This window comes from Oreochromis niloticus, linkage group LG5 (assembly GCF_001858045.2).
Source record: "Oreochromis niloticus isolate F11D_XX linkage group LG5, O_niloticus_UMD_NMBU, whole genome shotgun sequence".
NCBI lineage: Eukaryota > Metazoa > Chordata > Actinopteri > Cichliformes > Cichlidae > Oreochromis > Oreochromis niloticus.
In genome coordinates, this window is record NC_031970.2 from 13,211,192 (window position 1) to 13,236,225 (window position 25,034).

General features: G+C 39.6%; 1 protein-coding gene across 7 annotated transcripts in view; it reads left to right on the forward strand.

Moving 5' to 3' along the window:
- The window catches only part of chd6 (chromodomain helicase DNA binding protein 6), a 93,240-nt gene that overhangs the window by 45,062 nt on the left and 23,144 nt on the right, over positions 1-25,034 (forward strand). For 6 of the 7 annotated variants that reach the window (XM_005469710.4, XM_025907159.1, XM_025907160.1 and 3 more), the window contains exons 4-29: positions 368-512; positions 4,615-4,768; positions 5,728-5,877; positions 6,153-6,218; positions 6,336-6,397; positions 8,211-8,328; positions 9,160-9,246; positions 9,403-9,540; positions 11,077-11,198; positions 12,987-13,230; positions 14,346-14,522; positions 14,669-14,812; positions 14,968-15,066; positions 17,338-17,494; positions 17,893-18,103; positions 18,292-18,487; positions 19,491-19,655; positions 19,793-19,972; positions 20,292-20,402; positions 20,818-21,020; positions 21,476-21,556; positions 21,668-21,786; positions 21,966-22,125; positions 22,262-22,351; positions 22,601-22,704; positions 24,244-24,373. In XM_005469710.4, the coding sequence (XP_005469767.1) occupies positions 368-512; positions 4,615-4,768; positions 5,728-5,877; positions 6,153-6,218; positions 6,336-6,397; positions 8,211-8,328; positions 9,160-9,246; positions 9,403-9,540; positions 11,077-11,198; positions 12,987-13,230; positions 14,346-14,522; positions 14,669-14,812; positions 14,968-15,066; positions 17,338-17,494; positions 17,893-18,103; positions 18,292-18,487; positions 19,491-19,655; positions 19,793-19,972; positions 20,292-20,402; positions 20,818-21,020; positions 21,476-21,556; positions 21,668-21,786; positions 21,966-22,125; positions 22,262-22,351; positions 22,601-22,704; positions 24,244-24,373 (3,613 nt within the window). Of the gene's footprint in view, positions 1-367; positions 513-4,614; positions 4,769-5,727; positions 5,878-6,152; positions 6,219-6,335; positions 6,398-8,210; positions 8,329-9,159; positions 9,247-9,402; positions 9,541-11,076; positions 11,199-11,644; positions 11,757-12,986; positions 13,231-14,345; positions 14,523-14,668; positions 14,813-14,967; positions 15,067-17,337; positions 17,495-17,892; positions 18,104-18,291; positions 18,488-19,490; positions 19,656-19,792; positions 19,973-20,291; positions 20,403-20,817; positions 21,021-21,475; positions 21,557-21,667; positions 21,787-21,965; positions 22,126-22,261; positions 22,352-22,600; positions 22,705-24,243; positions 24,374-25,034 lie in introns of those variants that run through there. The other variant, XM_019359138.2, reaches the window with a different exon arrangement.

The following is a 25,034-nucleotide window of genomic DNA, read 5'->3' on the forward strand; positions in this document are numbered from 1 at the left end:
AATTTAGCCAAGACATTAATATTTTTCATAGTCTGCTTATGATGAATTAAAATAATGTACTGACCCCTTAATCACTTAGCTGCACCATCAGGTCAAAATTTCAATATTCCTGTACTTGTGTTTAGTGGTATGTAATAAGCCTGCTTACCAGCCAATTACAGTGTTCAAGAATGCAGGGCGTTGCCATACAACGGCCCTAGCAAACTAATGTTAATACATGTGCATCAAAAGAGCTGTGGGAAAAAAAAAAAGAAAAGAAAAATCAACTTCAGTTTAAGAATGACTAAAGTTATCATTGAAATGTGACCACCGCCGCTTGTCCTGTACAGAGCTTGCATTAGCTCACAAATTTCCAAATCCTCTTCAGCTTCTTCTACCCAAGGAGTCCACACAAAAGTCCCAGGGGGAGGACACGGCACCCAGGCCGCCCACAGCCATGGTAGGAACCACGGCCAGGCGAACAGCAAGACGCCAGTCCCGTCAGCGCCAAAACAGAGGGGTCGAAAACCCAGGTAAGACTTCCTGACAGGCTAACAGTTCATGGGTGGAGAGAAGAATTTACAAGGAGAATATCGCTATAGGGAAAGAAGGTAGAGAAAAGAGGCCGCACTAGAAAACCCCTTGAAGTGCACAATAATGGCGAGGAAGTTGGCTGTAAAACTGTCGTGTGCAACAAATTATGCAGTTCCTTGGTTACAAATATTTCACTTTGAGGCTACATAAAGGAGAAATACTAAAGAGAGACCCAGGACATCATGAATGCATAGTAAGATTTTCACCTTCGCAAAATAAACCACTAAAGTCAAGCTGGTGATTTCTGAAATTTGTGAATTTTTGAAAACGAATTAATTTTACAAAATATGTTTGAATTTGAATTTTAATGTGAAGATAAACAAAAACGTCCATGCAAGCTGTTAAAATGTTTCTCTTTATCAGCCGCCATCACTAAGCATCTCTGCTATTCACGTCTTATCTCACAAACCTCTTATAAGCACAGGAAGATGTATAAATATGATAAAGATGCATATACCTTAATAACACACTGTTTAATTGCAGTTGACAACCTTAGCCGTTCTTCTTTTACTGTCATTTCTATTCCCCCTTCTATTAATCAGCTCATTTTTGAAAAGCTGAGAAATTAGAGGGTAGATGGAGAGAGCACTGACACATCTGTCATAAATTCTGCTACTGTCATATTTTATATCCTTTAATAGTATTCAGGGTTTTTATTTAACTCACCTGCAGAACATACCTGTATTAAAGTTGGGCTTTTCTTTCTGAATTCTGTTTGATCAGCTTAATTTCTCATGTCTTAATACAGGAACTCATTTTGATGAGTAACTGAAGTGTGAGCACAAGATGCACACATGCGACATTTTAAATAACATTAATAACTGCACTCCGAACTGAACCAGACCTTCCTGTAACCCATTCATATATTAACAGCCTTACTGTTTAAGTGGATGGAACCATTTAATCTCTTAATGGCACTTTTATTGTAAAACATTAGCATGTGTACGATACCCAACAGCAGCTGTACCAGATTGTATTTCCTCAGCTTGTGTCTGCGGCCAGGCTTCTATTTGTTCTTGTCATCTATGCACTTTGCCATTTTCGGACCCAGCTTTCAGGCGGCTACTGTTGGTTATTTTAAGAAAGAATGGCAGACTTTAGACAGGATTTCTTTGTGAATTACATTTGTGCTAGGATGATTTTAGATGTGTCACAGCAGCATGCAGTAACTATTAGGTTGTGGATAAAGAGAAAGATTGGAGCTCAAGAGATTGGTGTAGACTGGAATGCATATTTGTGACAAGTTGAGTCAGGGTTATGATGCTGTAATGCGAATGAGAGAAAGGAGATGGTGTCAGAGAAAGAGCAGGTTTCTCAGACAAAAGCAGTAGATGTGCAAGCAGAAATTTGTGATTAAAATAGTTTGGAAGAAATGGATTGTGAATAAATGAGGGAGGACAGAAATGGTAACAGATGTGAAGTTAAGAAAGGAAGCAGCCGAGTTATGAAAGACAAAGAAGGAAAAAAAAATACCAGTGAGTGTGAGAAGAGAAGAAGCTGCCAATGAAAGTTATGAAGAGAATGGAGGGAAGAGATGATGATCAGTGCCGTGAAAGGGGCGGGGGTGGGGGAGTGGGGTAGTAAGGATGAGAAGCTACAGGGATAATGATGTAAAGGAAGAGTGCAGATAAGAGAGGAGAGGAGAAAACTAGATAAAATGTTAGAGAGAGAGAGAGAGGATCCACTGTAATAATGAAAAGAAGACCTTGTGAACTCTTCTGGCTTGGGGTCATTTCCAGGTTATACTCTGGTATCCGTCATGTGTTGTTCGAATAAAACCATCCACGGGAAGATTAGAAAAACCTCATGTGGTGCAGCTGTAAATCCATCTTAATCTACCGCTTTTGTCTTTTCTTACTGCTCACTTTGCCACAGTTTTTGTGCAAGAGAGAGAAAATGTCTTTAACCGGGGCAGAAGATGAATCCTTTTTGCGCCTCGGACTCTGCCTGCCAGTATTATCCTAAATCAGGGGTCTGCAACCTTTTACACCCAAAGAGCCATTTGGACCTGGTTTCCACGCAAAAGAAAACACTGGGAGCCGCAAATACTTTTTGACATCTAAAATGAAGATAACACTGTATATATTGTTTTTTTATCTTTATGCTTTGTGTGAACAACTAAGGTGTGCTGCTTATGAAATCCATGAAGTGCTACAGAGAAAATTAAATTATATTTATGTAATCAACACATTTTGAACTCTTAAAGAAATATAACAAAAGGAAAGACACCCAGCTGAACTAAAATGATCCATGTAGCAAACAAAAACTGTTGTGAGCCGCCACCCTTATATCGCCTTTGCGCTGTTGGAGCCTTGACCTGACTCTTAAAAAATAATTGGAAAAAAGCACTATGCTGCTGAAAATGAAAAATAGATATTTGCAAAATTCTGCCTAAATATGTATTTTACCTGGTTAATGCGTGCGGCGGGACGTGGTTTGCAGTGCCGCTGCAGGGGAGGCGGACGCACCTGAGCGACACCCGCAATCACGCCTCGCTGCCTTTACGTCTGCGTTATCTATGCTGTTGTGTTGTTGGTGGTGTATGTCGGACTGTGAGCTGAAAAGCTACAGCCGGCTGTATGCGTACAGCAACCGTGTGTGAAAAGTGGTCAATAAAGAGGTTCTCAAAAGCATTCATCATGGAAACATCGTCGGGTCTGCCGTGATTTGTTTACAATGGGACTTCTGCTCCTGAACCTCTGCGCACAGAGTCCGCAAATCGGGGCTATACGAAGTCAGTTTACGCAGGACTGTAAGCTGTCATCTGTCAGGCGTGAACGGTGTTTGTCTTTAACATAGTTCACAGTGGAGAACAGCTGCTGACATAATGTGGATCCGAAGATCCATAATTGGCCTACCTGGGGTTGAAAGTCTCGATAAATGCACGGCGTTTCGGCGGGTATACCGGCTTCCGCGAGTGTGACTCTTATTTTGAGCGATGAAAAAATAATAGAATATAATTTTATTTTTATATTTCAATATCACAATAATCTTCCAACTTAGAACTACGAGTTAAAAAGAACTAACATAAATAAAATACACTTCAGCTAAATACTTCTAATGTATTTGCCCAGTCCAGGCGGAGCCGCAGTATAAGGACTAAAGAGCCGCATGCGGCTCCGGAGCCGCAGGTTGCCGACCCCTGTCCTAAATCATTAGTCACTCTAAGCAGTTCATGTGTCAGCTACATTTTTGACTTATTAGCATTTGATTGTTATACTGTAAAGTCAGCGGCAGAAGAAAGTGTGGAATATTGAGTAATTTTTCCAAAAAGTGGCTTATACTGCATGTCAACATTTTGTTTAGAGTTTGATTTTTTTTTATTTGTGTCAGCGATGCTTGATTGCTCATTCAACAGGCAATAAATATCTGCTCGAGAATGTCAAAATACTTATGTTGCTTCCCTTCTTTGTTTAAAATGAATAGCTTTATGGCAGTATTCTATACATTAATAAAAGGAGTCAGAAAAAATTCAGGGATCCCCAAAGGGAAATTGTTTTATTGCAGTTATTGTGAAAAAATGTTGTGAAAGCTACAGAAGTAGAAATGAGACACAATTACATTTCTGATGGATAACATTTTTAAAAAGGGGAAAAATGGATTTCCATCATACCACAATTTGATTTGACAAAGTGAAAACAAAAAGATATGATTTGTGAGTTGTATTTTTTGTAAGTACTTAAAGCTGTGGACCTATCATTTCAAGTATTGAACATTATATTTTGCTCTTTTGCTGTTAACTCCTTTATTAAAATGTTGCAAAACAAGGCAATTACTGTCATTTCTCAGGCTCTGATTTTGCTGTCAGGTAGCAGTTGGGAAGTCTCGTTGTAATCTGTGATCAATCAGTGGTTGTCTTTCGTGATTAGGAAATGACAATACTTCAGCATATTAGCACAAAGAGTAAGGGCTGAAAGAACTTCCTCAACCAGTCCGCCACAAATCCTCAGGGAGCAACAGAGTTTCCAGCCGCTGAGTGAGAAAATGCTGCTGCAGGCTACTAGAGTGGCGAATTACTCATCAGAATTCCTGCCCTCACAGAGATCCTGGCGCAGCGCCGGTGGAGAAGAAGAAGAAGGGGAAGAGGAGAAACCAGGAGCTGGCTGTCCAGGAGGGGGTGGAGAGTGATGACACTACCTCAATGTCAGCCATTAACATGGGTGGAGAGGACAGCCAAGACCCCCTGGATAATGCAGTGAGTGCACAGCAAAACTGGATAGAGGCTGAACACAGCAGGCTGTCATGACAGTATTTACAGAGACAAACCTACACAAAGGATAAAGGGTCGATTTGATGAGATTGTGACCAGCAGTAACATTCTTAATGGCAGGAATCTTAGCAGTTTTAGTCGTCTTTAGTTATATACTAGTTTTAAAACAACCAGAGCTGAACAGAGTGCACATTAAAAAACAGGGAATGTCAAAAATAGGTGCACAAACCACCAAAATGGAAAACAGGATTAAATGTCTAAGGCCATTAAATAAACAAGAGCCACTAAAAGTTGAAAGCATGCATATGTTGAGATTTGCGTCATTAAGGAAGGAACATTTGACTGTGCGATGCAGTCTGCAATTAGAAGCAGTTCTTCTAGGATCTACAAGGCTTAGAGGTAGGGGGGAGGCAGATGAGCACTTAAGTCAATTCAGTATTTGACAGGTATACAGAATATCAATGCTGGTGCTGCGGTAATGCTTTTTTCTTTTGCTGGTACCAATCTGGAGTCTTCCTCCAGCACTCTGTAGCAGCTGGAGACATTCTGGACTAGCCAACACTAGTGTGTGTTTCATATATCCAGGAGAGCAACGTGTTCGTGTCACTGAGAAATAGGGTGGGCTTAGGAGGCAGGTGGAGTTTTACAGATTGCTTCTCCTTTTGACTGGAAAGACATTTTTGAAGGCACAAAATAAAATGGACAAGATTTCCACATCAGAGTGTCAACCTGACTTAATTAGCTTAGCTTAGCATTCTTTCTTACATTCACTGCAGTATCTGCAAAGTGTAAGAGTAACACTGATACGTAGTCGCTGAGCATAAACATTTAGTCATTTCTCTTTTATTTAGTTTACCTGAAGATATACTTCCTCATGTCTTCTTTTAAATTCCTCCTCCCTTTTTCTCCCCGTATTCTCTCATTTTTTGCCCCTTCTTCTGCAGAAGCGACGTTCGGGACGACAAGTCAAAAGGAGAAAGTACAATGAAGATTTGGACTTTAAGGTGGTAGATGATGATGGAGAGACTATTGCAGTTCTTGGAGCCGGTCGCATCGCGGCGCTCAATGCCACTGCTCTGGCATGGCAGGCTGAGGTAAGCACATAGATGGTCATCTGGTTCATTCTTACTTTTTCTCTCAATTGTGTTACATCTGTTTTATCACAAAGGTTTTATGATATTTAATATCTTAATAATTATAGCATTAAAAATGAAATGCATGAGAATTTTTTAAAATACATTTTTGGTGTTTATCTAATTACAAAAGTTTGTTGCTTTGGAGTCTTAGTGTTAGGCCTGTTTGAATAAAACCTTTGCATTGCATTGCAGCCTTAAGCTTCAGTAGTTAATCTTCTGATTCTGTCTCCCAGGAACCACCTGAGGATGAGGCCAACATCATTGAGAAAATTCTGGCTGTAAAAACAGTGAAGAAAGAGGTGAAGGACAGAGAATGAACACACACACTCGGCTTATGTAGTTTTTTTTTTTTTAGTTTTTCTCGCTGCTCGCTTATTTCTCATTTATTAGTTCTGTCTCTTTCTGTATCTCCATAGACGTCATCATCAGAGGACCAAGCGGAGGAGATTGAGGAGTTTTATGTCAAATATAGAAATTTGTGAGTACCTCTTTGACATTGCTTATTCATGCAGTTACATATACTGGAAATTGATATTTTTAGCTGTCACAGATGAGGCCACTTTCACTGTTGTATGTTTTCCTGCACAACAGTGAAGACATTCCTTTGCCTCTTGTGTGATCATTGTTGGAGGAGACACAGGTAGAGATGTTGTGCTGCATTGTAGGTTTGATGTCAGGTTAACCTCAAGTTAGCAAAATTGTGTGTAATAGACTAGAATAGAATAGCCCTTTATTGTATATGTACAACGAAATTGTGGCTGCTCTGCACCAACTGTGCTGGATTTAAATAGTAGACAGACAGGGATAAATAGCAAACAGGAGAAATATATACAATCAAGAGGGTTATATATAAAAATAAGAGAAAGACACACATTAGAGAACAAATAGTGGTATTCACAGTTGATACAGAATATTAGAGCCACCACTCTGTCTAATACAGTCTAAAACTGCACTTCCAGTAGCACTCGCACCTGCGAGCCAGCCAGCAGATTATAATTGCTTATGTGGCCAAACAGTCTTAGGCCAGATCTGCACTGCTTTCATAATAAACCAGCACTTAATTTTCTTCCATACTTCTTCCATACAAGCATGAAAGTGCGGACATGACCGTGTAAACTCTTGTATATTTAGGCAGTCGTCACCATCGTTGATAAAATGATAACTTTGACTGCACGACAGCTGCTAGCGTTGACAAAAAGGTCAGCAATGCCAATAATTAGGTCTTTTGACAAGTTAATTACTGGTTGGAGGGATGTCAGTTACTCGTCATCTTTCGGCTTACAACCTCACATTCATTGCATGAAAGGAATGTCTTGCCTTTCTTGAAGTTGTTAATAGTTTTTATGACATTTATTTGAAGTAAGTTGAAGTTCATACACATGTTGTTCTCTAACAGTTGCTTGTAGCTTTGCATCTGTAGTCTCACAAGCACTCAGTTAATTTTATCCCCGAGGCTCAGGTTCTCCAGCCAGCCTAGGGATCTCTTGAGACTCCTTTTTTTTCCTCTCTGGGACCTTTTATCTTAAAGAAAAGACCTAGAGAAATATACATTAGTAATTAAGATTGTAATTTACTCTCTGAGGTGATGAATAAAACATGATCAGTTCGCTTGAGCAGCAAAACTGAGTCAGTATGAATGTTTAACTTTTCTGTTTCTTTATTTAGAGTAATGTATTCAGAAATTAGAAATATGTAGTAATAGTGTAATATTTGTAGTATTAAAAAAATCACCATTATGCATAATGCAATTGCAAATACATAAGCATTTGGATAGTGACTGCATGGTATGCCTTAAACACGTCAGATACATTTCTAGTATTTGTCCATTTATGGGTTGCGGTTTATAGATTAAATCACGTATGTTAAACTGCAGCCACAGGAGCAGTACTAGAATTTGTTTTGCTATCTTTCCTTTCCCTTTAATTAGGGAACACTTTCTCAGTATTGCTGATTAATTCCAATTAAGGTAACTACTTCTAGCTTAAAATGCATATTTTAATCACTTGCAGTGCAGAAAACACTGGTTATGTTGAATGAGGTGAAGACTGTTCTCTTTATGGATTGATTTTCAACTGTTCATACAGTTCAAACATGCAAACACCTGATTGTTTTGGGAATCCACCCATAAAAATGGAAAACTGTACGAGTATTTAAATCATCTTCTCGTGTGCCTCTGAACCACTTTCAGTGTTCAGGTTTTAGATCATCCTTTTGACATCCTGTTCTGAGCTGTTCTCCCCCAGAGCTGAAAGGCTAAGTAGCTGGTAATGTTTTTTGTCATGTCGTTTTAGTTCCTACCTACACTGCAAATGGGCCACTCTGGAAGAACTAGAGAAAGATCCCAGAATCCACCAGAAAATCAAGCGCTTCAGGACCAAACAAGCCCAGATGAAACACCTGTTCGCCGAGGTAAGGTTAACCATCATGTCCTCATATGCTGTTCAGGACTGGATAAAGGGTTAATATTCTGCTTTTAAATGACAAGAGAAGTTAATGTGCTATTATCCAGCTAACCATTTCCAAAGCCATGTTGCCCATAACAAAATAATTATGAACATATAAATATGATTAGGTTGTGTATGTAATGAATGGGCCACGCTGCCTGATCATTCACAGCACATCCATCCCGTGTTACTGCAAAGTGTTCAGGGGGCTTCAGAGGTTAACAGGTTAACTCCATCAGGGCATGATGGGGTAACACCCTGACACAGAAGCATAATTTGTTCTTAAGTGCACAATTTCATCTTCATGGGAGTTGACCTTGTCAGACTTCATGGGAGAGAAGTCGTTGTTGTTGCACAACTGTTTCTCAACTGTTAGTAGAGTTGGTTGACAAATGGGTTCAAATATTGCAACGTGTCAAGGCAAGTCATTTTTATGCTTTTTTTTTTTTTTTTTTTTTTTTTTTTTTGTAAGTCATGGTTGTTACCTGGGAGTTTTTTAACTACTGCAACAGAGGGCATTGTGTTGTGGATGGGGAGAACTATGTATAGGCACCGTACAAGAAGAGAAGAAAGAATTGTCAGTGGAAGAGTTACAAAAATGAGAAATGGCACTATGCATCTCTGGGTTTTTGTCATGGTATTGCAGCCCGGTTTGTGACACTATGCTAATGATTAAAGTCAAATTACATTGCAGGTGTTCTTATGTGAGACTATTTTTTAGAATCAAACAGTTTTTTTCCTTGTTTTTTTTTTTTGTTTTTTTTCCCCTTCATCCCTCTCTGTCTGTTTTTTGTAGCCCGATGAGGACTTATTTAACCCCGACTATGTAGAAGTGGACAGAGTGCTGGAGGTAGCTGTTACCACAGATACAGAGACCGGAGAGGTAGGTAACACATAAACACAGACACCCTCCCACAGAGGTGTTTTTCTGGTTTGAAAGTAGCTATTACCGAAGATCCTCAGTGTGATGGTGCACTCAGAATCCTGTGGCACAAATACAAAATGTTTTTTTTTTTTTTTTTCCTGTATGTGGTTGTAGGAGGTGACCCATTACCTCGTTAAGTGGTGCAGTCTCTCATATGAGGAGGCAACGTGGGAGCTGCAAGAGGACTTGGACCCAGAGAAGATCAAAGAGTTTGAGGAGATCCAGAAACTGCCTGCAGACCTCAGACACATTGTGAGTAGACACGTAATTGAAGATGAGTACCATAAGAAAACTTGATGCAGCGCTTTAAAATTAAGGAGAAAATTTTTCCTCATTGTAACAAACCTCAGTTCAAGAACAGACGGGCAAGGTTGAGTTCAGTTGAGGAAAAAGCGCAACACACTGTTGCACTTCAGACCTGCTGTTTTTGAAAAAATGCTAGATTATACCACTATGTAGCAGATGCTGGCTGATAATGGTCATGATTTACTATGTTGTTTTATACTGTCATGTTCTGGTCACTGTCCATTGGGAAGCAGTTTAATCCCTTTAATCCCTTTGCACTAAGATGATCATTAGTTCCTTTTCAGTCGCAACATAAGCTGTGGTGGTGTGCTTGGATTAGCTGAAGTAATAATATGTAGATTAAACAAATGTGCTCCATTTAGGACTCATTTCTGTGAATAATATTGAATTTGTGTAACTGTGTATTTGCTACTGTGGTTGCCATTTTTCGCACTATTTTTCCTGCTCTGGTACAGGAAGATAATGTCCCTTTTTTCTCAGTACAGTCCACAATGCTCCGATTGGCTTATTTATTTATTATTTTCACAGCTGAGACTCATTTGAAATTCTGAATAGATATGGAGATGTGGGCGGCAATTCAGACGTTTTTGAGCCATCTTAGATACATAGTGAGAGAAAACATTTACATTATAAAGTTAGGCTGGTGGGAGGATAATAGAAAAAGGGAAACTGCGCTAGTGTACACCATTATGACTTTATGTTTTATCTCTAGCTGTTTCTGCAAAACAGACAACCTTGTCTGCCCACATCTCTACAACCTCTGATCCTCAGATTTGCCATTTTGGTGTTGCTTCTTTTTTCCCAGTGCTAATGAGTGCAAACATGATCGGCTTTGTGTGATTTTTCTTTTTTCTTTAAATTCTTTTAATCCCTCACAGTCTGATTTGCCTCAGATATATTCTGTTCTTTAACTATAGATCTGTGCTTAGCTGTTTAGTGTTAGTATAACTGCTTTCTAAGCAGAAGCAAGAGATGGCAGTGGTGTGACATGATAGGTTGTCATTATCCCAACCTCTCAAACAGCACATTTACTTTCCAAGGTTGAATACATTTTTTGCAATTTTTTGTGGTTCTTTCAATTTTCGGACATTTGGGAGCAAAAACTGAGCAAGTTATTGTAGCTCCTTTGCTATTATTAATTTAAAATCTAGTATAATCACCTTCTTATTTACCCATTCAACCTCTATAATAGCCTCATCTTACACTTATAAACTGGCACAACTCACTTATCTTATTTCTGACTGATGAGAGGAACCAAATAATTTCATCATCTGATTATATCCCAGTTTTCTTGGATAGAGTTTTGTAATGATTCCAATCAAAAAATACAGCACATAACATGTAATAATGGGTGGTAATAACTGTATTTTTGTTGTTGCATTTTGTTTAGTAATTACTGAAAAGGTGCTGAAAAGGCAAGTCATGAAACTGAACTGAAGGCACTGAAAGAGCAATTTATATTTGTATGTGTTTACATCAAAGGAGCGTCCTTCTCCAGAAAAATGGCAGAAGTTGGAGCGCTCTAGAGATTACCGGAATGGAAACCAGCTCAGAGAATACCAGTTAGAGGGAATGAACTGGCTACTGTTCAACTGGTACAACAGGTGAATATACTTACACACTGGAACCATTCCAGTCACATTCACTCATTGAGGTTTAATCAATCCAGGGTAAATTTAGGGCTAAATTAAAAAAACAAACAAACAAAAAAAACAGAAATAAAGCAAACTGAACAAATCAGCTCATGATCAGTTAATTGATTAATTAAAATAAGTCAGAAACAAACAGTTTTACAGTCAGTTAAGCTCCGATTATGCACTGAGGACTACGACTCACCTGGATGGCTCCCATAGGTCATACATACATACATACATACTGGTTGTATACATTGTTACTTCTCTAGCAGGCGTGCTCTGTGTGTGGGTGTGTCCTGCCGCTCTCTCCCTGACTCAGGTGCCACCTCTTTCTCCTGTGGAGCCAGTGCGCAGCTGACTCCACTCAGCAATCAATCAACACTGCAGTATAAAAGCTGCGGAGAAGCGCTGCCCAGTCTCTCAGTGGGCAAGCTCTGGCAGGGTTGGAAATGTGTCCTCGTGGTGAAGTGTGTCGCAGTGTGCCAGCTTCACTGGCGTGTTGTGCTTCAATTATGTGTTGAGCTACTAGTGAGTAGTTGTTGCTTCCTGCTAGCAGAGAAGTGGGTTTCTTCCTTTGAATGATTCATTAATTTTTTTCCCTTTATTTAAAACAGCATTCATGGTCTGCTGATGTGCTGTTTTTGTTTTTTGTTTCTTTGTTTTCTTTTCTTTTCTTTGATAGACAACAAAAGAAAAACAGGCAATTTAAGTTGAACTTTTAAATTATTTTTTTAAACCCAGTTATTTTATTGTTTGTGTTAATCCCCTAGTCCTTTTTGGGGGACACTACTTGTATACATAAACTAAAACATCACACATACACACTAGAAAACATAGTGAGCACTTCCAGATTGCAAGAAGCAGAGGTCCAAAATAAAAATGAGTGTGACTCCTAGACCAAATGAGACAATAGATTGATTTAATCCGCAAATCAAGGGTCAGTATGTCCCCCCCTCCCCCACACAGTTGTATGTTGTTCTGCATGTGGATGTGATAGATTTTGTCATGGATCATTTGGGCCATGTAGACACTGAAACCATGAGTTGACTTTGAAACTAAAAGATAAAGAAGCACTGACACTGTGACATAGAGTGCTTGGTCACACAGAAGCGAAATTAATTTGCAGGTGCTACATGTGTGGGGTTAAATAGAGATGTCGGACTCCAGAGTTGACATTTCCAAAGAAACATTAAGAAATCAAACAACTACACACCTACTAGAGCTTTGACATATTTCATGGCTTCACTCTAAATACATTTCAGACTAAAGTCAGCTCCACTGCTGGTCTGAAACAAATTAGTTCCACAAAAAGTGACCCATGTACAAATGTGGTGCAGAAGATCAGTGAGACTTCCTTTCACTACAAAAATACAAAAGTACTTTCACATGAGAAACAGTCTTCCAATCTGTGAGTCTCATAATATTACAAGAAAATTCCTGCAAACGCATGTTGGGATGTAAAACAAGTCTGGCTCTACTGTAATTACAGAAGCAAAAACAGCTTAAAAACATTTAACAAACCTTACTTTAATTTTTAAAACCCCAAACTTTTTAAATTAGTTTTTAACTTACGAGATTTGAAATCATCATTTAGATGAGGAGCATTTGTATGTTTGACTGATTCGTGTTACGAGATGCAGAGTTCACGTTATTATCACAAATGTGTTGAGACAATTATGTTTACACAAACTGTAATCTATTACATGAAGAAGTTGTTGTATAATTTGCACAAATGGATGCCTCTGTTTTTCATCCTAGAAAAAACTGTATACTAGCAGATGAGATGGGTTTGGGAAAGACGATTCAGTCCATCACCTTTCTCTACGAGATCTTCAGCATGGGGATTCGTGGGCCCTTCCTCATCATCGCGCCTCTGTCCACCATCACCAACTGGGAGAGGGAGTTTCGCACATGGACGCACATGAACGTTATTGTGTACCACGGCTCACAGATCAGCCGGCAGATGATCCTGCAGTATGAGATGTTTCACAGAGACCCACAGGTAATGTTTGACTGCAGTCATCTCCTCTCATTGATCAGCCAGGAACTGAATCAGCTGTGTTATGTTTCTCTAAAAGCTTTGAAATGTAAGGTGTGTTCAAATATTTGGTGTTTGATTCCTGTTGAAATTCCAGAGGGGTTGGGGTTTTGGGGCCTTCTGCAATGATATAAAATGTCTTTATTTGCTCTGCAATCACTAAATTGATAGGAAAAAATTGAAATGCTACAGGGTCCAGCTTCTCCTATGGGAAAAAAAAAAAATCAGTTCGACTTTGTTCTGTACTTGCGCTTGAAGCTTAGTCTATAAGAAACTGAGATTGTGACATTTTTCAGTATTTTATTTGACAAAACACCTAAAGGCATAAACACCTAAATAATAAATAGACCAACTGAAGTAAGAATACAGATAAAGCCAATGTTAAAGTTGGGAGACAGTCTTCATAGAACCGGTGCAGAGTCTTTGGATTGATGATTTCTCGTGGTCGGTCAAATGAGTTATCGCAGGTGTAGAGTAAATCTTTATTGCTCATAAGTAACTGCAGTGTTGTTAAACATCTGCCTCAGTATTTATTTATCTGACACTGTTAAACAGCAGATGTTTTTGTTTATGATTTTCTGCTTATGTTTAAATCAATAAAAATTGGAAAACTTGAACCATTCAGTTACTAAACAACCGTTCACTTTCACACGGCTTGTACACGTAACAGTGGGTTGCATCAGGGTTCTTATTGCTTCTTATTTATGTATAACAGAGAATTATCATTACTATAGTGTATGCATTTATTATGCAAGCTTTAATTTTTATCTCTGCTAATATCCGAGGGGCTTGAATACTAATTTTAGTCATGTGAACATAATGCAGCTGTGTAGCAGTTTCTGTTGTTTGAGGCATTCTTTATTTTATTTCTTAGTCAGCAAAAGTTCTATAATATCCACCCCTGAAATACCAAATATGCTTTTTCTTTTTTTATAACAAGGGCAGAGAGAGAAGTGTATCACAGGCAGCAAAGAAAACTGGGATCAAAACTGAACCACAGATGTGATATTGACCTTAACCTTTGATTATCTTGACCCTGAAATATGAAGTTTATATTCTCACCCTCCCCTCTCTCACAGGGTAACACTATCCCAGGTGTGCTTAAGTTTCATGGGCTGATCACCACTTTCGAGATGATCATGGCTGATTGTCCAGAGCTGAAAAAGCTGCACTGGCGCTGTGTGGTGATCGATGAAGCCCACCGGCTAAAAAACAGGAACTGCAAACTGCTTGAGGGTCTCAAACTCATGAACCTGGTTAGTCTGTGTGTGCTAAAAGTACAATGGCTGTTGTTTAAGTGCTGAAATGTAGTCTTATTTATCTCATCCTTAGCTTTTTTTCAGATTTTGTGTGTTTTTTGTTGTTGTTTTATTTCTTAAATATATTGTACATATTCCAACAGGAACACAAGGTCCTGCTGACAGGAACCCCTCTCCAAAACTCAGTGGAGGAGTTGTTTAGTCTGCTGAACTTCCTGGAGCCACTACAGTTCCCTTCAGAAAGCACCTTTCTCGAAGAGTTTGGAGACCTCAAGACTGACGAACAGGTATGCACAGTTTATGGTTTTCATCCATTCTAGATTTTAACCAAGATGTTTTGTGCTAACATTGCTATTCTCTCCGGCCCATCTTGCCTTTCGCTCTGTTTATTTTTTCCTCTTACTGAGCATCACGTTCACACTTTGTCTAATTTCTCCAAAAGGTGAAGAAGCTTCAGGCCATTCTGAAACCCATGATGCTAAGAAGACTGAAAGATGACGTGGAGAAAAATCTCGCACCTAAAGAAGAGACGATCATAGAGGTAGGGCTGTGTTTTCGTGTGTGCTTGATATAGAAATATAAGATGGGAGTAATGCTCCTATTTTTACAGTTCTCCGAGTTCTTCTCTGGGAAATATTTTTATCTTGCTGCATTCTGTTTTGGCTGAATGATTCATCAAACATTACTGATGAAAGCTTCATTCACTTGGCAACAATATTGAATCCAGCAATTAGACTTATTTTTATCAGTATTATTAGTCTTTATTAGTCTCTTAAAACACAACTAAATCAAAATGAAATTAAAATGAAGTTGTCAGCTAATTAAAATGAATGTTCATCTGTGATGAGTGTCTGGTCTTGTTTCCTCTGGGTGCTCCAGTTTCCTTTCATATTCCAAACACATACAGATACAGCCGATTAAAATGGCCGCCACATCAGTGACAGGACCATGATGGATGTCTGTTGGAATTCTTGACCGATTGTCAACTGATAGATAACCGTAATGATATTCCCTGCCTGTAACATAGACGATGCAAACATGACTTGTAACTCCCCTAAGCAGTATGTAGGAAAACCAGTGGTAATTTCTTGCACCAGGGGGAGCAGTGTGGAGGTGCATTCATTTACAGAGCCGCTACACATTTTCAAACATTTTGCGCCGTGAAAGAGAAAGTCCAACTTCAACAACAGGTATGAGTTCTGCAAATAAGCGTCCAACCCACAGTCTTTATTTAGTTAGTTATAAGTTTAAAAAACTCCATGTGCTGACAGATAGGCGAGAATTTACAGTCATTAACGTTCAACCTGATGTGCAACTATACAAGTGGCGCTCTCAGCCCCAACAGATTTTTTTTTTAACTATGCAATTTAGATTATTAGCAGCTGATACCCCTTTTATAAATTTTCTATAATTACAAATAATTTGTAATTTTATTTTATTTTATTTTTTCTGACAAAGTTAAAATGAGGGATTTTTGCTTTCCTAATTTTAGTGCTTGTTGTTCAGCTGCCGAGATTCATTTGCATATCACCACCTCTTAATGATGAGAAATAAGAGCCCCCACCCCCATCTCTGCCTGTCTGTAAAACCTTCTTAGTGAATGCCATTGATGTGTTTTGTCCTTTTATAAAGTTAATCACAAAAGATTTGTCAAATTTTACTGTTAAAATCTGTTCTCCACAGTAGCCACCACAGAGTTAGTTATTAAAACTGCTGTTGATACATCTGCAAACCTTGTGACATCATATTGAATTAATAACAGTGTAACTTAAAAATCTAAGTAATTTCCACTTTATAGAATGATCTGTCAAGCCAGAACATGCTTGTTTAAATTCGTTGAGGTCCGCTCAGTCAGAGAAAACAGTTTTCAGTGCAGGTCCACGTTCGTGAAAACAACGACATCAGAATATCACTCTTTTTATCTTTGGGTACCGGAGCGCATGGAATCGTCTCCTTGAAGCAAGCAACAAAAACTGAATATCAAGTAGGAAAACATTTAAATGTATGGAATTCACATAGTAGTATAGCCTGCATGTATTTGGTAGTCTTTTAATATCCTGTTTTCAAGAAGGCACCATGAGGTTGCTTCTGTTTGCTCAGTCCTGTCCCACATTTCCAGTGACATCATCCCAGCCCAAACAACTGATAAGTAACACACACGCGTATCAATCAAAGTAACACTGGTCTAATACACTTTAATTTGTATGGTTTCAAGGTTAAAAAAGCGCTTGGAAAAAACACTCTGAGGTACGTGGACAGAACTGAAAATGATTTAAAAAGCTGCCAATGTCCACAGAACAACTTTGAAATGCCGTCATAAACTTAAGTTCCAGTTTTTATATTTTAATGGGTGAAGAAGTTTACAACGAAAGCTATATTTTAAGGGAAAGACCCTACAGTACTACTGAGAAAATCATCTATAGATAACTATTCTTGACACTCTGCAATTAAGTAAAAGGGGCGTGTTTATAGTGGAAAGTAGATACGCCCCAAGAAAAGGAGGGGGGGGATTCCCAACAGACTGCCAGCTGACCTCTGGCTGAAAGCGGCAATTTTGAGTGGCTGTATCCGTAGGAATTTGGGGAAATGACCTGTTTGCATGTCTCTATTGTCTCTACTGTTACAACAGGATGTATGACAATGAGGAAAATAAGAGAAAGCATCACTAGGTCCCCTTGAAGATTTCTTCTCCATAACACTGACACACAGCACACTGTATCTGCTGGTGTAATTACTTAACAGCTGCTTAAAAAAAAGAAACACAATTTTAAATATTCTGGATGCTTTTTTTTTTTCCCCATCTTCTTTTCAGGTTGAGCTGACTAACATTCAAAAGAAATACTACCGAGCCATCTTGGAGAAGAACTTCTCCTTCCTGTCCAAAGGAGCAAACCAGCACAACATGCCCAACCTCATTAACACCATGATGGAGCTTCGCAAGTGCTGCAACCACCCTTACCTAATCACAGGTGAGAGCAAACATGCAAGCACTCACAGATTGTTATTCATTATTCATAGTCAAACAGTTCTTCACCCACTCCCTCACTCTCCACTCCCACACTCATTGACCTTGTGTGCATGAATCTACCTCCTTTGTTTTATGTACACATCTTTGATAACAGAATTATTTATTGAATTTATTACTTATTAATGTATTAGCACAATATATTTACAGTACCATGTTGTCAGCTAACAGCGAGTCAAAACAGTTTAGAAAGAAACCATGAGTGCGAGAGGTAGCTGTGTTAAAGTGCCATGCACCCAGGTCCTGGGTGTTTTTCCTGACATGCATAGGATGCTTAAATAAAATAAATTTACCTTGGTTTGCCTTGACTTGCTTTACCTTCGCCTTCTTTTGTTTTTCTAGGAGCTGAAGAGAAGATTCTGGAAAGTTTCAAGAAGAGCCACAGTCCAGAAGCACCAGACTTCCAGCTGCAGGCCATGATCCAGGCAGCCGGTAAACTGGTGCTGATCGACAAGCTGCTACCAAAACTGCTAGCTGGAGGACATAAAGTCCTAGTCTTCTCCCAGATGGTCCGCTGTCTGGATATCCTGGAGGACTACCTCATACAGAGACGGTAAGGGGAAAGTACAGTAGGCTAGAAAAGAGCAAGGTAATATTCTGAGTAAAGGAAATGTCAGTCAGGTAATTTGGGAAAGAGAGAAGAATATCTGAAAAGAAAAACATTTTATGCAACATATTTCAAAAAGGAGAAAGGGGAAAAGTCGATTTACCCTCAGATCTATGTTGATGTGTTATCTCCAGCTATACCTATGAACGCATTGATGGTCGTGTGCGTGGGAACCTGCGGCAGGCAGCCATCGACCGCTTCTGTAAGCCAGATTCAGACCGCTTCGTGTTCCTTCTCTGCACCAGAGCTGGAGGGCTGGGAATCAACCTGACAGCTGCTGACACCTGCATCATCTTTGACTCAGACTGGAACCCTCAGAATGACCTGCAGGTGGGCACAGAGCTGTGTAAAGCATCCAAAAAAGCCCTCACAAATTTTCACTTGCTGTATGTAACTGATGAGACCAGAATGCCTACTGATGTACAAATGAATTTGTGTTGTCAGAGCATCATAAAAAAGATAGAGTTCTTCTATCTTAATCATGCTCTCGTTTGACTGTGCTAACTTGCTGCTTGTCTCATTCATGTAATATGTAGTGACATTTGTGATGAATAGTGGGACTGCAGTGGTTGACAAAATGCACGCTTGAAAGGATGACTTGAATAATGAAGTGAGCATGCAGTGTTACTTGACTCTGAAGGTATAAGTCTTCTCCCGGCTCTGATGCAATGCTTGTTTCTGTATCTTGTATCAAGCTTTCCTAAAATCTTTACAGTTATGAAGATTTTTCATTAATGTGTCTCGATTTTGATTTTGTCAAGTCCCTGATTTTTGTCTTTCTTGCTGATCTGTTGAACAGATTTGAAGCCTTATGATTATAATTCGTCACTCTAATTAAACTACAGGTTAATGTGCTCATGCACAGTTGGTTTAAAAAAACAAAAAAATAGAAACCCCTAAATATATACGGTTGAATCCTCATGCTAAAAACTATTTCTTTTAACTGATAAACTCATTTATTTTTACACTTAATTATGGAAAGTAATCTAAGCTAAATATCGATCCTTTCATTTTCTATCCCTTATCCTGGTCGGCATTACAGGGGCAGATGTCCACCAGACCTACTTCTTCCTAACCACCACCTCTAATGTGTATAAAAATATAGAATAATTATGTTACAGTTTTGCTGAATTTGGCAAACATTAGTCACACGCACTGATGCAAACAATATGCAAATCTTACAGATTTAAATTTACTTTGATCTTTACCTTTTCTTTAATGACGTATAAATAGTCACTCTTTTTAGGCCCTCATAAAGTATTTTTAAACCTAACTGAGAGGAAGTCTCTGTAAAATGTAATGCTTTACACTTCCATGCTTCCTACTGTTATAGGCCCAGGCACGCTGCCACCGCATTGGCCAAAGCAAAGCGGTGAAAGTCTACAGGCTGATCACCAGAAACTCGTATGAGAGGGAAATGTTTGACAAAGCCAGTCTCAAGCTGGGACTGGACAAAGCCGTCCTTCAAGACATCAACCGTAAAGGAAGCCTCAATGGAGTAAGAGATTTGTTTTGAGATATTCTTATATTGTATAAGATTGTTTAATCTGCATTTATTTTGGTGTGAGATGGTCTGCTGTGTATGTATGAGGGAGAGAAACCCACAAATCATAGCTTGTGTCTGTTTTGCGACAGGTGCAGCAGCTTTCAAAGCTGGAAGTGGAGGATTTGTTGAAAAAAGGAGCATATGGAGCCTTAATGGATGAAGAAGACGAGGGCTCCAAATTTTGTGAGGAAGACATTGATCAGATACTTCAGAGGAGAACTCAGACAATCACCATCCAGTCTGAAGGGAAAGGCTCCACGTTCGCTAAGGTGGAAATTCTTAAACAACATTAAACTCCTTAAAGCCTAAAACTTAAAAAAGGCTGCGTAGTGGAGGGATTTCTAGGGTCTCAAATGGTGTTTTAATTCGGTCCCATAGTCTAGATGGTGTTCACAAGCTCTGAAAGCGGAATACTTTAAATAGTTTGGCGTGAAGATCAAATGTCTTAGTACAAAATATTTGTGCTAAACCTGAGAAATTGGCAGCTTAAGACCAAACATTTGATCATAAGCCAGCTTGTGTCAAAACCCAGTAAACATCATTTTGGGTCTTAACACTTTTTCCCGCCTGCTGCTTCTCATTCCTCAGGCCAGTTTCATCTCATCGGGTAACAGAACAGACATTTCTCTGGATGACCCCAACTTCTGGCAGAAATGGGCCAAGATCGCTGAAGTAGAGATAGACTCCAAATCAGAGAAGGTAAGGAGGCTGACAGAAAATGAAAACAACATGGGATGAATGAAAGAAAGGGAATAAGGGTGTGAATACTCAAAAAACATCAGACTTGAAAGTGTGAATGACAGAAAGATGAGAAAAACTTTATTACAGTTTTAATGACTGAAGTAGAATGCACACCTAAAACTGGAGATGTCTTTAAACTGTGTGTGTGTGGGGATGGTAGTTTGTGCTCCGAACGCCTAAAAACTGAAACCCCCAGTGACAAGAGGATGTTTGTGATTTTCATCCTTTCCCTTTTTCCTCAGGTTTCTTTCCTTTTTGAACACCACCAGAGGATAAAACTTTGTTAGAACCTTCTTTAACATACTTCATCCTGTTACTAGAAAGACTTGTACAATTCTTGATCACAGGCTGTCTACATTTATCTTCTATCCAGGAGTCACTGGTAATTGACACACCCCGTGTAAGGAAGCAGACCCGTCATTACAACTCCTTTGAGGATGATGAGCTGATGGAGTTTTCAGAGCTGGACAGCGACTCAGAAGAGCGGCCTTGTCGAACTCGTCGCCTGGGTGAACGTAGCCGCCGGTACCTCCGTGCCGAATGTTTCCGGGTTGAAAAGAATCTTCTAATATTCGGGTAGGACCGGAGAGTGTGTTAAAGAAAACTGCATATGCCATTTTAGACCATCAAGACTCTTAAACTCAGTTCGAAAAACAAAATGGAGACCATTCCTTTTCCAAGCTGCTGCAGAATATCCCCTTAGCGGTGGAATGATTTTATGTTTTAGGAACGCATATACATGCTTAACAGGTGACATCTAACAGTTGGCAGTTCATGGCCATTAGACAGCGTGGCATAATTAATAATGACTTAACCTTTATCTCATATTTTTTTTAATTTGGGAGCTGAAGTGTGAACATAAATGAGCCGAAATACAACATTAAAGTTTTCAGTGTGATTTGTTGTGGTAAATTTTCAATAAAGTGATCTGTTTCAAAGAACAGATCACTTATAGAAACCTGCTGCATTTTCCTTTACTATCTCATTTGTTTCCTGTGTGCATTTCTGTCCGCCCTCTCTGTTCTTTCTAGGTGGGGTCGGTGGAAGGATATCCTAAACCATGGTCGGTTTAAATGGCACCTCACAGAGAGAGACATGGAGGTGATCTGTAGGTAAGGCATGCTGCAGGAATTCTATATTCCCAGTAAGAGGAATCATCATTATCAGCTGTTTGTTAGCAGTAGCCAGAGTCCGACACATCACGTTTCCTTTTTGTTGTGTAGGGCTCTTCTGGTTTACTGCCTGAGACACTACAAAGGCGATGACAAGATAAAGAGCTTCATCTGGGATCTGATCACACCCACCAAGGAAGGCCAAGATCAGGCACTCGTAAATCACTCCGGTTAGCATTTTACTCTGCACATCTACTACAATATACAGTATAAAGTCAGCTTATGGCCTAAACATTGCACCACGTATTGGTATGTATAGACCAGATTAACTACTGGTGTATATACAAAGTTCACTTGGTAGCATTAACTCTGTGGAGTATCTTTCTTTTCCTCCTTGTCTGCATTGCAGGTTTATCAGCTCCTGTTCCTCGGGGTAGGAAGGGGAAGAAGCTGAAGAATCAGCTGAATGTTACTGAGGTGAAGAATGCTGACTGGCTGGTCCATTGTAACCCAGAGGTGGTGCTGCAGGATGAGAGCTACAAGAAACACCTCAAACAACACTGCAACAAGTCAGTGCATTAACAGAGCTTTTTGCTTGTCACTACTTACATGAAGGACTTTATTTTGTGTTTGGTGGTGTTTATTTACAACATACAGAGTTTACAAAATGGATTATGACACTGCTTCTCCTTTCTCACTCCACAGGGTGCTACTGAGGGTGCGGATGTTGTACTATCTAAAGGTGGAGGTTCTAGGGGAAGCTGCCACTCAAGCTTTAGAGGGGGTACCTGCCAGGTATGATGCAGACAACGTATCATTCACATAGTGTCAGATCAGTCGGCACTGCTGACCAGATCCGGCAAGAAATTAAAACCTTAAAATGTTCTGATTTGTTCAGCATTTTAGTCTTCCCACTTTTTTAAGCTCACATTTTATCTTTTACTGTTAACGTTGGAGAGAAATATGATTGACTGGCTTGTGTTTTTAGTGCACTGACTTGACGCTGACAGCACTGACTGATGGACTGTTTGTGTGTGTTGACAGTAAACTTGAGGTGCCGCTACCTGACATCGACTACATAGAGATTCCTGTGTCATGGTGGGATGCAGAAGCTGACAAGTCTCTCCTCATAGGGGTTCACAAACATGGTGAGTACAGATGTCACATTTGGCGCAATATTTTTCCATGCAGCATCTCTTTCTTTTTTTTTATTTGCTGTGTGCTTTAAAAATATTCAGTTGTTAATTGTTTACAAAACGGCTTTACCAAGCTCGACTTGAATTTGTTTAGCAAAAAAGATTTTGGAACTATTTGAACAGTCTTTAAGGAACAAACATAGATGCCATCTGTTATTTGTGTGTGCAATGCGTAGTACCCTCAGATCTGTGTTTACACAATTTTTGTTTTGCTGAAGACGAGAAACTGCTTTAGAATATTACTGGACACCTACCAACATTCACTGGAAAGGAATATATGTGTCAGTGTTTCCCAGATATTGACTTTTCTTGGGTGGGATGTGTAAGCATATCAACCCTTGTGTGCATATAGCTTTAGATTTATTTATTAGTTTGGGTGAAAGAAGTAATTAAGTGGACAATCCCGTTGTTTTTATATTAGGTGTCAGTCATACAGACCTTGAGACTGGTCTGCAATCCCCTGTAAATGTGTATCCCCCAACAGGTTGGTGAGTGGTTGCTCGCTGTTGCCAGGTGCAATCAGTCGCAAAGAGGGTGCTGCACCAAAAACCTAACCGTGCGCGCTTTGCTCACTAGCAGATTGCTGTGGTTGACCCTAGTTTGCATGGAAGAAGCCAACTTTCTGGAAACACTTGCCATTTACTCTTCCAGCTATAGTGAAACTGGAAAAAGTGTGATGCAAACCAGAAACAGGGAAGATTCAGATTCAAAGTGAGGTTTGTGTTGCGCTTTTCATTTACCTCCAAACAGTAGTTTGCAACTGTTTTGGAGACAAGTTGGGACTATCTGTGCAACCTACTGATGACCATGACAACCTGTTAGCAACTAAAAGCAAGGAGGTTTTTCAGTGCAGCACCTCTTTGCGACTAAATTCTCACTAGGAAATGTCTGCAACCTCCAGTAAGCACATGCCAACCTGTCCCGGAAAACACACTTTTCCTTAGTGACCAGTGGTTACAGTGGGGGACATTGGCCGCTCTCTAGGACTGAGTGAATAGGCCTTAAGTAACTGATTTCACAGCAACTGGATATAATGTCCAGCATCCACTCACAACAGTTGATATTAGATACGTTTGCCTTGTGACTGGTGCTTTTTAGATGGTAACTGCCAACCACGGCCTGGTTGTAGCCTGTGTGATTGAGGCCTTGAAAATGAAGCAGAGCTATGGCCCCACCAGTGTTATGTTCCCCTTCTGGCAGCTTAACCAGGTCACTGTTCAGACTCAGACTTCACTGTAATGTTAGTTTTTGCTACACTGTAACACGCTATGCTGAGCTTACTAAGGCTGCAGAGCAAAACATGACAATGGAGTTTGAATCTGTCTTCAAGAAAAAAAACAGCTGATTATTGCTCCATTACTGAAAAGTGGGGATATAATGTATTGTTTATTAATTTATTAAGTGTTTGTTTTTCCATGCATACACAATGTGCAAAAGTCCTGCTGCCTCAAATACTTGTTCACACTAGTAAAAGTGTTTTTCCTCTGACAGGATATGAGCGGTACAATGCAATGCGTGCTGATCCAGACTTGTGTTTTCTGGAAAGAGTGGGGATGCCTGATGTGACAGCTCTGTCCTCCGAACAAGGAGGAGGAGAGGTGGCCTCTGACATCGCTGACAGGTAAGATACACGCAGACAAACACCAACACAGCAGACCACCGCGATTGTGTTCATAGATTGCTGAAAAGGTTTTTCGGGTAATTTCTTTTTTTTTTGTTAAATAGTGAAAATTTGAAACATTATTTTCTTCTGTCTGTTGTAATTTTTATCTTTCTTTTGCTTTGTGTGTAACAGTGAGATGTTTATAGGGCTACGCCGTACTAGATTTGGTATGTGCCGTGTGAAACGATGATTAAACACAATGATCGTTTTGGCACAGGGACCCTTTTCAGGACGTTACAAAAAGGCCTCAAAAACTTACGGTGGCAGCTCACACCGTGTTTTGGTTGTGCATATTAAAAACAAATTCTTTGTTGATATTACCTCAGTTTCTATCAACTGACCCTCAGTAACCTCTTTGTTTAGCACAGGGCCATTAATTAGCTTCCCTGCAGATCTTCAGCAGTTCTTTGTACTTCTTCCAGTCATCGCATTTTATTTATATATTTATTTGTACTGCTGGTAGTAGTGTTCACAGCAGGTTGCCAACACATCCTGTCTCCTCTTGTTCCCTGTTTGTATTTGTTTACACTGTCACCTCCCCGCTCACACACCTGCTTTACATACTGAGTGTGAAGATTGAAAGCACGTAGACATACAATTATAAATGCACAGGGTGGAA